The sequence below is a fragment of the Xiphophorus couchianus genome, chromosome 3 (genome assembly GCF_001444195.1).
Source record: "Xiphophorus couchianus chromosome 3, X_couchianus-1.0, whole genome shotgun sequence".
NCBI lineage: Eukaryota > Metazoa > Chordata > Actinopteri > Cyprinodontiformes > Poeciliidae > Xiphophorus > Xiphophorus couchianus.
Window position 1 is genome coordinate 11,114,243 of NC_040230.1, and position 13,387 is coordinate 11,127,629.

Below are 13,387 nucleotides of genomic sequence, written 5' to 3' on the forward strand. Positions count from 1 at the left end.
TGGTGAGAATACCAAAATGACAAAATAAAAGTTCCGGTAAATAAAGTCAGCATAACATGTACATCATTAAATGCATCAGTGCCTGTTCATATAACAAAAGAAGGGAAGATTTTAAAAATCCCTGAAAACTGGCAAGAAGTGCATGATATTTATTTGCAGTGTTTCAGTGAGGAAAAAAGTCAGAGTGAAAAGAAAGAGTCATGTCTGTTATTGAAAACAAAAGAACAATCAATTAATCATACAAACATGGTGAATCTCAAAAACGGATCAAATTTTTGTTCTAAAAATCATCACATTTGGGCCAATGTGGGAGGCTCAACTTGATGGCCAATTGTTTCACCAGGTATTAGCTGCTGTTTCCTGTTTTCGATGAATGCAGTCATTCATTAATGGAAAATTTACTATAACTACGCAAGTAAATTCGCCTTCAACCAAAAAATGTGTTGCAGTTTCTTTGAGAGACAGACCACCTTTGAATACAGGAAAAAAAGAAAACTTTAAGTCTTAACCATTATCATATTTTTATTAGACTGAAAACAAATTGAAAGAGCATACTGCTGGCTGATATGTTTTCAGAGTAAAATAAGTGGGGACTTTTGGTTGTAAGGATAAAGAAACACAAATTTAGCTGTTTTTGACCTTCCAATCACTAAGTAAACAAGGGAAATTGATTGACAAGTGCACTTGTTGGAAAATGCAAGTTGTGTAATCTTTACAATGAAACGTTTATAACAATCATTCAGGGAGTTGTTCCTGATCAATCAGAAAATGCTTGCTGAGGAAAAGGATTAATGGATCTTACCACAGGGGCCGCTTTTCATTGGCTGATGCCCATTCTACGTGGTCACGTGCGTGGCCGTCTCACAAACACACTTAGCTTCCCGTTAGCTAACTACAGCATAATGGCAGCACTGATACAACTTCTACACCTTGAAGCCTGTCTGCTACACAGTGTTACGTTAGCTAAACAGATCAATATGCAATGTGTCTGTATCTGACATACACTAAAGATTTTATTTTAGCAGAAAAGGCTTTGGACTAAACTGTTACTCGTGTTAGCCACGTTAGCACCAAGTACAGCTAGTCAGTCAACCATCGTTGTGTTCAGGGAAGCGCTGATTAATAATCGAGAAATAAATATCAAGCCTGGAAACTGGATATCGTAACGGACTGAATGTTATGTTTTTAACGTAATCTTTGCTCGTCTTGCGGGGCACAGGCGGTTGCCACGGTAACAGGTGTGCTTAAACTACAAAGAGAGAGAGAGAGTAAAAAGGTAGGAGTGGTTTTGAGTTGATCACCTGTTCGGGTTATTTTACCTTTGTTTACCTTTGCTGTGGCGCATTACAGCCGCTGTAGTTTCTAAACGTTGGACTAATTACCTCGTTGTTTGTGAGTTTACATCATTCACAACAAACATCAAATAGAACAAATATATTTCATAAAAATGTTAACAAACAAATGGCTTCTACTGCAATAATTATGTGAAATTAAATTAATTATATCCCAACTTCAGAAGATTTGCCTTTACCTTTACAGAGCTCTTTGGTTCCTCCTATCAGTCTGTAGCTTCTCATATTGACGTCATCAAACCAAATGTCAGATCTACCATAACTGACCTGCTGGCCTCAGGTTTGCAACCAGCTTGTGACTGAGAAACCAGTAACCTCCTCCCAGATGATGGCATGAACTTGTTAGTTCCTCTGTCCATTTAGTAGCTGATATATTGTCAAAATCCGGTAGAAATGATGCACTAATCGAATCATGTTTACATAGAAACAATGCCCTGCCAGGCTGTGTTTGTGAGACTTGCGGTCACGTGGGTCGGTTGTGGGCGGAGCTTGGTAAGGTCCATTAATGAAAATTTAGCAACCCGATTAAACCGGTTAAAATTCCTTGGCTATAGAATTCTTCACCAGATTACATTGTTGCAATCAACTGGATTTGACAATATTGTCTTATAAATTGGCCTGACCTTATTAAGATTTGAATTTGACTACTACAGCACTGGATTATATAGGACGGAATTTATACAGTTATTTAATTTGGACTGAGTTGAAGCAATATGTAGTAAATGGGCAGTGAATTGAACCAGTCATGTGCCTTATGGGATTGCTGTGTATTGGAGCCATAGAAATGAGCTGAATTACTGAAGCAGAATTACAAACATTAAAAATGAAGCCATAGAGTTAAACCAGTGTAAAGCAACATGTTACAGAACACTGATCATTATTGTATAAAGTACAATATTGGTTTAAATTCTTTCTGAGTAGGGTAAACTGAAATTATTTGGTTTGGATCTCTGTGATCTCTGTATTTTCTTCTCTCTGGTACAAATTTCAAAATTACAGTGAGGTCTGACCTGTCAATTCTGGATGTGATCAATCCCATTTTTGTTCCACAATGAAATATGACAAATAAAAGTGAAGGCAATTCCCTGAAAGTTCTTTGATAGAGGTCATAGTTTGGAAGAGAAAACTGCAGGAATTACAAAATGAATTCCTCCATTCATGTTTATATATGTACCAAATTATGTTTTGTTTTTTTTAACTAAAAAAATTGTGTCAGAGGTCAGTGCTTTTAGTAAGCCAAACCAAAACAGAGTTCTGATGTTAATAATGAATTAGAAAAATAAAAAAGAAATCTCTGGATCCTTCATCAGAGAAGGGAAAACAATTTTGCACTTCAGTCTCTTATTAACCGATTGGCACATTGGTAAATCACGTTTTAAAAAATGTCTTTTGCTTTAGATTATTATTAAATTTCTTAAAATTAGCTTAACTGACACAGTGAAAAAATGCTTGCATTAAAATAACAAAAAAAATCACCTATAGACCATACCCCATGAAGTGCATATTCAAGGTCAAGATAAGCGAGGCGACACATCAGTGGGAGACGTTCAGGCTGCAGGGCAGCAAAACTAATACTGCTGCTGAAACAAGATGCTTAAGGCCAGTGATCACAACACAAGATCCCTGGTGATGAGATATAAAATGCCCCTCCCTATATTTCATCAATTGTCCAGTGTTTTGAGATTTTTCTTCCTCATGCACATCCACCCTGCGTTATATATATATCCTTCAATCATCCAAGGCTCTCTCCCTCCTTTTTTTTCAGCCTGTTATTTCTTCTTCCCACTCCTCTCACCCAGAACACTTTCCCTTCTTCCATCCTCTTTCCATCTGCTTCCTATCTTCCTCCCACCTTTCTTCTACCACCCTCTCTCTCTCAGTCTTTTGGACATTTCTCTTAGTCTTTTCTGTGTGCCTCTCCATCCTCCGTTCCCTCTCTTTCCCCTGTGATGAATGAGTCTGTCTGCTGGCTGCAGTTCATATTTACTGAGCAGGGGAGCACGCACTGTCAGTCTCTCTTGCCCTCCACATCTCTATCCCTCCACTAAAGAGACAGAGAGAGCAAGAGGTTACTGTGGGATAAGAGGAGGAGGGAGGCCGCAGTCACCAAGATTTTCAGCTGGCTCAGAGTGGAAAAAGTCCAGACCGGTTTAGTTTGTCTGAGTTGGCTAAGGGAGAGAGAGAAATCTTCCGAACCTCTTGACCAACCTGTCAATGCAATGATACTAATTGTGGAATAAACAGCTCCCTTCCCTCCTTTTATGTGCAACTTTGGCAGCCCACTCTAAGCACTCAGGGCAGCACAATTTAGCAGCATTTTCTCTCCCTGTCCTTTGTGTGAGCTGTGATTTTAGGGGCGTTTGGACTTGAGAGGGAGAGAAGTAAGCTGCAGCTTTACCAGAGGGCCTTCCCAAATAACAACAAGACAAAAAAAAAGAAAGATTGCCAGTTTTATCTACGCCCACTCACACCAAACTGCGCTTATTGACCCGTGTACTGACCCCCCTCTCCCGCGAATGAGAGGAGTGGATGTGGGACCTGCAGGAGTCCAAAGGGACAGGGCATGAGCCCCGTAGAGCCACCGTCTCTTCCCACACACTGACCTCGGAGGCTAGCTAACACCAAAACCACTGTAGCGTGACGACACTGGTGACACCAGGGGCCAAACGCACACAATGTGTTCCCCTGCCAAATTGGCAAAATATAGACAGTAAATACAAGGAAAATTGGATAGCTTGAATTACATTACGAGAAGAAAATCCTCTCAACTGGACTTTTATAAGACTCGATAATTTAATTCTCAGACTGTTTTCTTTTGTTGCTTTAAGGTGAGGAAGGATAAGTAAATGTAATGTTGATTTGATGAGGATTTGTGATAGAGCCTTAGCCAACAGTCACATAATGCACGTGTTTTACTCCAAGAAGACAAATGAAAGAGAATGACAGGGGCGTAGGAGCAGCATAGGAAAAAGAGTGGAACGCCAAAAAGGAGGGAAGGAAAACATCACACCGTAATCATCTGATTATTAGGGAAAATTGGACGCATCATAGGCGAAAATTGGATATGGGAGAAGATTTTCTTTGGAGCAGAGAAAATGTGAAAACAATGGCCGATATCAAAACGGATGGAAACAAATGTAGGGCCCTGTGGATAAATAAACGCTGTGAAACATCCTAAAAGCTGACAAATAAGAGGGTCAGAGGGCCCACACTGGATGCACTATTATAGCCAAAGGAGCACTATTTATGAGGGGACATGATCATGTTTTCTACATGTAGTGCTCTCTGCAGGCTTATTCTCTTTCATAGGTCTAACTTTGGAGTGAGAGATGCTTCCTGAAGCATCGCCTCCACAGCTATCCATTTCCCCCTGGTGCCTTAAGAGAGGAACTACTGCCATTTGAATCAGGCAACTTTTGTCACAGCGATTCATTACACACATTTCACACAATTCATTTTCACTCTTTACCTCTGCTTGCATCTACAGAAAATTCAACATTTTGTTTCTCAGAAATTTTGAACATAAATAAAATAATTTTTAACATGGAAATTTGGCCACCTGGAAACTAGGTTTATGTACTGTGCTCTGCATTCAGTAGTTGAGGTTCTATTCTCAGGAATTCCTCCATCAATCAGGAGTGGCATGAATGATCAGCTTGTGTCTCTGCTGAGGTGTTAAGGAAGCCACAGTTACTTTTATAATGACCTTGAGGTCATCTACATTGTTGGAGTTATCATACCTTTTTACAATAATCCACATGTTCTCTGTAGAGTTTAGGTCAGTTGAGTTTTGTAGCTAATCAAGCTCAGTGATACTATGGTTATTAAAGCAAGTTTTGGTACAATTGGTGCTGTGGAAAACCAAGACCTACTGGAAAAAAACACAAAGTACTTTCCTAGTAAATGACATGGTTCCCAAAATTTCCCTAACTGTAAAAAAATTAGACTGGACCTCATGAAACCTGCATTATATGCCTCTCCACTTCTTTCTCACTTTTTTTTTAATATTATGACTGCATGTATTTTTATTTGAAAATAGTATTTTGGACCACTGAACAACCGTTCAATCATTTATCCCTTAAGACCAGCCTTGGCCCATGCCATGGATAAATCTGTAGTAAAACTTTTTTTTTTTAAATGTTACATTATTGCTGTTTGAGAAGCTGACTTGTGTCATGAGACACACAAACAAAGTTAGGGTTCTGTTGACATAGCCTGTTTGCTGAGAATTAACATAATTTATTTATATTTTTTTGCAATATTAAATCCTTACATTATTCTTGAAAAAAGTAATCAGATTACAGTAACACATTAATTCTGACTGGTTGTGACACATGAACACAATGCCCTCCTGCAGCAGTGTGAGACCAAGACGGTGATCAGCATGTAGAGGAAGAGCCAAGCGCTTGTAGTTTGTCTGTGGTATCTCACACACCACTGAGGCCCCCGTTCGTTAAACAAATGACTTGTTTAAGTGCCAGTATGTTTTGTTTCTTCAAACTGCAGCAACACAACCCATAAAAAAACAACAGGGAGCATTTAACAAGCTATGCACAAACTCAGCTCTGTTGCTCTAAACACAAATACTTTTGCTTCCAAATGTGGCACCATTTCAAGAACGTCAACAGGACTTTCAACAGCAAAAGATTTATTGCCAAAACGCATTACTACAACCGGCACAATTAGCCCAACACACCTTTCATTCCTGTTTGTGCTAAGTTTATAAACGAGTTTCACTTTCTGAATTGAAGTACCTAAATAAATCAACTTTTAATGATGTTCTAATTCATTGAGATGTCCCTGTATTTACCAGAAATCCCTCTCTGCCACTTTGTGCACCCCAGCACTCTACCCACCTCCTCATCCCTGGATCATATTTGTCCATCTGCCTGCCACGCCGCTGGAACGCTCCAAAACTGGCTTCTGAGCAATCCATCTCAATTTTCCAAATCTATTAACTTTCTTTGTGTGGCCTGCCTCTCCCCGAGCCCGATCTTTAAAAACCGTGGTTGTTCAACAATTATGATAACTGCAACGGGGGGAATTAGAGAATCCACCCATTCATCTCCCGGCCCCTCCTCCCAGCACAGACATGACGCGGCTAAATGAAAAATGGACACACTTTAAGAAGTATTGATTCCAGCTTTAAACAAAGGTACAGTCAATATTATTTACTCCTAAATATATCTTTGTTATCTGCGCCGGAGTCGTAGTTACTGCTCTGTAGCTGTAATTGCGGACATAAAAATAATAGAGCAATTCCCACTGAATTGACTGAGACAGGTTTGGTTGCAGGCCTTGTCCAAGTGATGCATATCCTGTGTGTATATGAACGTTAGTAAGGTTTTCCAATGATTACTGACCAACGAGGCAGGTATGCATTCCAATCCGAACAGGGAGGGAAGCGCAAAAGATGCAAAGAATAAAAAAGTAGCAAAACAAAGCATTTTAGAAACAATTAAAACCACTAAATCAAAAATTAATCTTCCTCCTTATTGTTTCCCATGTATTCTCTTGAGATTGAGCTTTCGTCTAAACAGACGGCGTTTCATCTAAAATTCAATAAACCCCCCAGAGTTTCTTTAGCCATGTAGAAAGCGCAATTTGTATTTTCCTTTTCAAGCAGATTCAGTGTGGATTTGTGTGCCTGTGTGAAAGCTAAAGTTTAAATGTCTAATCAAGGCCTCCTTTGAATCTTTTTACAATAAAAGCTGACAATAAAATAAAGAATACACTGTCATATAATGGCTATTTTCAGAATACAACACATTTTATGAGGCAGAACTGTTACTGACAGTAAGTTTTTCATATTTGGTATAAAAACAACATATTTTTTACCTATTTACTGTGTTATCAATAGCAAGTTAACGTCACAAATGCAACAGTTAGGGGCATCTACATTAATTCCAATGAAAAGTGTGGGTAAAGCATGATAATGTATACTTTACCTCTTTAAAACAGAACAGTGTTTGGCAGCATTTATTTAGGCATCCATGATTTCCTGATTAGATAAAGTAGAAATAGGAGATGACAGAAAAACAGTTTTTCAATTCACTCTTCAAAATAGGAAAAAACTCTTCAAATAAGGGTAATGTGTTGATTTTGATGAATCAATAGTTACAAGGAAATGGCTGCTTGCCTAAAGTTAATATCTTCAGTCAATGATGGTTAAAAAGCTTAAATCTGAAGGACTGTGACAGGACCAGATTCATTTCACCACATACAATGAGGATGATTGTAATGGAAGTAAGAAAAAATATTATTTTGGGTTATTCTTGTGTTCTGTAATTGTTCCTGTCTCATTTTGTTTCCAATGCTCATTCTGTCGTTAACCTTTGTCGGTCTCCCTCTCTTACCTCAAACCTTGTTGGGTCCTCCAGCTGCTCCCACTTTGGGAATCAGTCCGACAAAGCTCCTTGTTTCAGTAATCACTCTTTAAGCTTATAAACCTCCATGACTATGCAAAACTTTGTATGTTCCCCTTTTCTAACCTTTCCCAAAAATACATTTTTCTTTGCACCTAAACCTGCCTACATGCACTATTGCTGCAAGAAAATGTTAATTTACTTGAAGGCTTTTTAACAAGAGTGCTAATAAATGTAGACTGCACTTTTTATTATTTTACACATGACCTGTGAACATAATCGACTTTGTGGTTAAATTGCCAACAAAATAACAATAACAATCTTGTGCTTACCTTTAAAGGAGTGTTTTCTTTGTTAATGTGAATTTGCTCTTTCAGCTAATTAGAAATAACTAGCTTCTGTTGATTCCCACAATTATTTGCAGATCCAAATGTCAAGCAGTAAAATGACACAGGGTTCATGCATTTAATGAATAATTTATTTTACCTTTACACATATTTCAACTGACAAGACAACCAATCTGAAAATCCTAAAGAGCTCTTTTTCCACAAGCCTTTTTAAAATAGTGTCTTACAAAACATCTTCAGAACTACTCTGGACAAAGAACAGACAAGGCTTGAGGCAGTTCTGTGAAAAGTGTCATGCATTTGGGGTTAGTTATTTCAATTATTTCTAGAGTTTTCAGAGTCTTACAGTGTTTAATAAATAATTACTTAAAAACAAGTTACATTTTTCTCACATTTATCAAAATGTAGTGTTAAGATTGTGTGCAGCTCAGGTCATGATCATCTCATATGCGTCCTCCTCATAAGAGCTCAGCGACATTTAGCAACATGTCCAGAAAGGTGGTGAGAGCGTGCAAACTTGCGGAGGCAGTTGGGGCAAGAGTACGGCTTTTCCCCCGTGTGGGTTAACATGTGCGTTTTCAAATGACCCGACAAACGGAAGCTTTTGCCGCAGTCTTTGCATGTGTAGGGGCGCAGATTAGTGTGACTCCTCCTGTGCTTGCCCAGGTCACCGGAGGAAGTATAGCAGCGGTGGCACTCTGGACATTCGAAGGGTTTCTCCCCAGAGTGAATCCTCTTGTGCTTCACCAAGTCACCAGACTGAATGAAACTCTTGTCGCATTCAGTGCATTTGTAGGGTCTCTCGCCAGTGTGGGTGCGTTGGTGGTTTCTCAGATGCGAGAGGCGAATGAACCTGTTGCCGCACACTGTGCAGTGGTAAGGCCTCTCTCCGGTGTGTGTCCGTAGGTGGACTTTTAACGCTCCCAGATCTCTGATTTCCAGCCCACACTCCCCACACTGGTGAGCTTTCTCGTTGTTGTGAAGCTTGGAGTGAACCCTCAGGTTTCTCCTAGTGTTAAAGCTCTTTCCACACACGTTGCAGTGGAAAGGCCTCTCATTGGAATGCGTCCTCACATGAAGATCAAGGCTTGACTTAAATCCAAATTCCTTCCCACATTCAGGGCAGGAGTACTCCTTCTTCCCCGAGTGAGTAGTTAAGTGGGACTTAAGGTGATGGGACCTTATGAACGCCTTGCCACAGACATCACATTTAAACGGCTTGTCACCTAGGTGTATTTTCATGTGTTGGCGCCAGCTGCTGCGCTCCCCAAACCGCCTCCCACAGTCCTTGCAGACAAACGGCCGGTCCCCTGTGTGGGTCCGCATGTGGTCCCCCAAACTCTGGGGTGTGCGCAGCTTCTTGCCACACTCTGGACAAGGCAAGCCGGTATCTAGACAGATCGGCTTATCCTCAGATTCAACGTTTGGTTCATGACACATATGGCGACCTTGACCCCAAGTGGCCTTGAAACTCTTCCCGCAATCGGCGCAACTGAGGTGGCCCCCTCGGATAACTACAGACATGTTGTGCCAGCGGGTGCAGTGGTTCTTCAGGTTCTTCAGGTACTGGAAGCTACGCGCGCATGTTGGACATGGATGAAGCCTGCGGGGGGGAGCAGAGGGGTGGGCCTCACGCATGTGGATGCTGAGGTGGACTTTAGATTTGAAGTTGCAGCTGCAGATGGAGCAGGTGTGTTTAAGGTTGAAGCTTAGGGTGTGGTTTGGAAGGCTCTTTTTGAGGTTAGCAAGATACTCTTTCTGATGGACCCACTTCACATGTTTCTCTAAATAATCCAAGTCAGTAAAGGAGATAGTGCAGTGGGGACATGGAAAAAACTCAGAAGACAACTCTAAGGAGAGACAAACACAGACAGGAAAGTGTTACATGATGAATTGAGAGAAAACCAAAAAAGAAATTGAGAACCAGCGCTCACTATATATCTTCAGTTTATTGCCGGAAATAAGGAAATAATACAGGAAATCCTTATTGCCTGCAGACATACACTAGGTGCTGGTTCTCTGTGTATTCAACAGCTTTTTTGCCTTTGAAACTAAACTTATAGCTTACTAAATGTAGCTTTGATCTGAGACTTTTAAGTCTGACAAAAAAACAACAAAAAAAAGTTTTTTATATCTGTAATGTCAAAAATAAAGTAGCTGAAATAATTGTTTTGCAAAATGTGTACCGAGCTGACATCACATATTATTTCTAGTGAATCTAACAAACCCAAAATAAAATTCAGCTATATAAGTAGGATTTTCTTGGCATTTTCTTATTTGCCAAAATTTTATTAAATTTTAAAGCCAAAACTTTATTAAAAAAATAAATAAATAATCTCACTATTTTAGGTAGATATTTGAAATTTCAAGAAAAGTCAGGAAAAGAATGGGGTACCGTATGAAAAACGGGGGATTTAATAACCTCTTAAAGCCACTAAAACAAGATATCTGAATGTAGACTCAGAAAAAAATGATTGAATGTTTTTCCTCCTACATTAAAGGTCAAACCTCTAAACATCACACAACTGGCCATGAAGCCTGAACAAAGGATGTAGGGATAACAGATGTTTTATCTGGCTGTATTTCAGTAATATTTGTTTCATTTTCCTTCATGTCACTTTTTTCATTAGACTATGTTGAACTAATTTGTTAAAGTCTTGTGTCTACCTTGCTGAGCTTTGCTGTAATTTAACAATTTCTAATAGTTTTTCCAAAGCTATACCTCTTATGAATCATACATATAGTTATGGGAAATTAAAAACACATTTTTTTATGTTCATATTTTCCAACAACTTCAGAAAAAACAGGTAAAATCCTCATGTGGTGGAACTTTATCATTCAAACAATCATCAACAATGCCTTGCAAAAGCATTAACACTCCTTGATTTTTTCTTTTCACTTTTTGTCACTTGGTAACCAAAAACTTGGAATATATTTGATAGCGATTTTATGTGAAAGACAAACAAAAAGTAAAGCATAGTTATGAAGAGGTAAGTAGGAAAAATATTTATTTTGCGTCATTTATTACAAAAGACACTGATGACGGGAACAATTTTCATTTTAAAGTTAATCACTCTTTGTGGCTATGCATCTGCCACATATAGTCAAATCACAAATATTTTTCTATAAATAAAACTCATCCATTTATGTCAATTACAGTAAGTACCGCCAAACTGCACATAATTCCATTCAATTTGATTTGAAAATGTACTAATTCATTGACGTGTTATGCAACTAACATTAAAAGAAACATTTTCAAGCAACAAAAATGATCCAAACTGTCAGGTTTTAGATTTTATTTTCATCATAATTTACATTTTTTACCCCCCAAAATAGACAAAGCATACAATTACCCATCCTTTCTGTAAAACCTACCACCACACAGCTGTCCATTCTGACTGGTTAGGTAAAGAGCTCATTAGAGAAGCAGCCCAGAGACCCCATGCTAACTGGGGAGGAGCTGCAGATGTCTACAGCTCAGGTGGGAAAGTACCAGAACCATGTCCTTTGTGAGTGGAGAAAAACTAATAATGCACCTTAAACACACCATCCCACAGTTAATTGAAGGTTATTGAATCAGTCCTGCACTTTTCTTTGCTGTGTTAGCTTAGGTTTGTTACACTGACACCCATTCAGACACAAGCAAATATAAATCCACACCTTATCTTTTTATTGGCAAAAACTTTAAAAATTATATTGTACTACAATAATGTACTACTCTGCATTGGTTTATTACATAAAATTTCAGGCTCAATTTTATTGTGGAGTGTGAATAATTTTGCAAGGCGCGTCAGGTTTTATTGACAACATGAAACAGCAGTATTTCTCTTTTCCAGTGACATTTTTATACCTGTGCAGACCCCCTCTTCCTCCTCAAACTCCTCCTGGATGTTCCCCGGATCGTCGTCGTCTTCTTCTTCTTCACTCTCCCTCTCCTCCTTAAACCACGACTCGGTCTCCTCCTTGACAGGAGCTCCGTCGGAGTCGCAATCAAAAGGGAGGTCAAAGTCAGACTCAACTTTGACGTGTCCCTCTGGATGGTAACCATCGCTGACATTGTCAGGCTCATTGTCTAAACAGCTCGACGTGTCCTCACAGAAATCCTCACCGATTTCCTGTAGATGAGGTTCTTCCTTTATTAAAACGATCAGATCGCATCCATTAGTAGTGTGTTCTTCATTAGAGTCCTCATCTTCCTCAGCGGATGAGGTCTGCTGCTCTGAGTCAGACTCTTTTTTGACTGTGATTACATTGTACTCTTCTTCTTCTTCTTCCATCTCTTTCGTCACTGCAGACTTCATCTTCTTTTTAGCTCCAAAAGCATCTCATTTTTATCTTCGTAGTGATTGCCCTTGGCAACAAGGACAGTTACATGCAAAAAAAAAAAATAGTCTAAATGAAACTGTAAACAAGCGCAGTCGGCGGCTGCTCTGATTTGTTAGCAACCGTTAGCATCAAAGCTAAGCTACACAATCAGTGAATTAACCGCAGTGGCACAGCTTTGTTGCGGCTGCCACTGCGGTCTGCGTTTTCTCAGCCCTGAAGACGACACGTAGAGTCAATACATAAATAAAGATTAAAGGAGAGTCCTTTTTATGAGGTTATACGAGCTGGCCCCCACCGCTTATAGGATGCATTAGTGTTATAGCGAGCAGCGAATACATAGCTGCAGCACAGGAAGAGCTGCAGCTACTTCCTTTGTGACCAAACAGGTCAGGCCAATGAGTGCTACCAGTCTAATTAAAGAGACAAGGCATCTATCTATCTATCTATCTATCTATCTATCTATCAAAAATGTAGAAAGTAATGGTCTTGTCAAAAACCAAACATGCAAAAAAACTGCAAAAAGGATGATTTTTCTTTTCTACATGGTTTTCAAAATGTTTACAAAAAAAATAAGTGTGGCATATGTTAGTTTTATTATGACCTCTCATACCCCTAAAATAAGAGCAACTTTCAAAAGCCAACTAATAAAATATATTCATCAACGTGAGACAAGAAGCTGGAATTCAGCCCAAAACTCTCCGATTGCAGGACGTGAGTTTGAGCTTCACATTCTCCTCCCAGGACTATGACCCTAAACAACCAGGACTAGACTTGGCTGTTTAAATCAAAGCATATTCTTGTGATGGAACGGCCTAGTTAAAATCTGGACCTAAGTGCAATTGTGAGCGTAAGCAGAGCTGGTAAAAAACAACCTATAGACTTGGACCTATAATATCAGCAAAAGATGGTTCTGCTAAGTTTAATCTTAAGGGGAAGCTAAAGATAAATGCATGCCACAGTTTCTGAATTTTATTTGTAACCAATTAAAAAACAAAAC

The 13,387-nt window shown here is 39.2% G+C and overlaps 1 protein-coding gene across 1 annotated transcript; it reads right to left on the reverse strand.

The window, feature by feature from the left end:
- Positions 1–8,173: 8,173 nt before the first annotated feature.
- LOC114142364 (oocyte zinc finger protein XlCOF6) lies at positions 8,174–12,758 on the reverse strand. The gene is made up of 2 exons (XM_028013616.1): positions 11,915–12,758; positions 8,174–9,914 (listed from the first exon to the last, which is right to left on the reverse strand). The coding sequence occupies exons 1-2, from the start codon at positions 12,363–12,365 to the stop codon at positions 8,533–8,535; spliced, it is 1,833 nt and encodes a 610-aa protein (XP_027869417.1). The 5' UTR covers positions 12,366–12,758; the 3' UTR covers positions 8,174–8,532.
- Between the last annotated feature and the right edge of the window lie 629 nt (positions 12,759–13,387).

Excerpts from the sequence above, each read along its gene's own strand:
- LOC114142364 (XM_028013616.1), bottom strand. The coding sequence starts at position 12,365 with ATGAAGTCTGCAGTGACGAAAGAGATGGAAGAAGAAGAAGAAGAGTAC. Across the intron at positions 9,915-11,914 it reads GGAAGAGGGGGTCTGCACAG|AGTTGTCTTCTGAGTTTTTT; the intron begins GTATAAAAATGT and ends GTCTCTCCTTAG.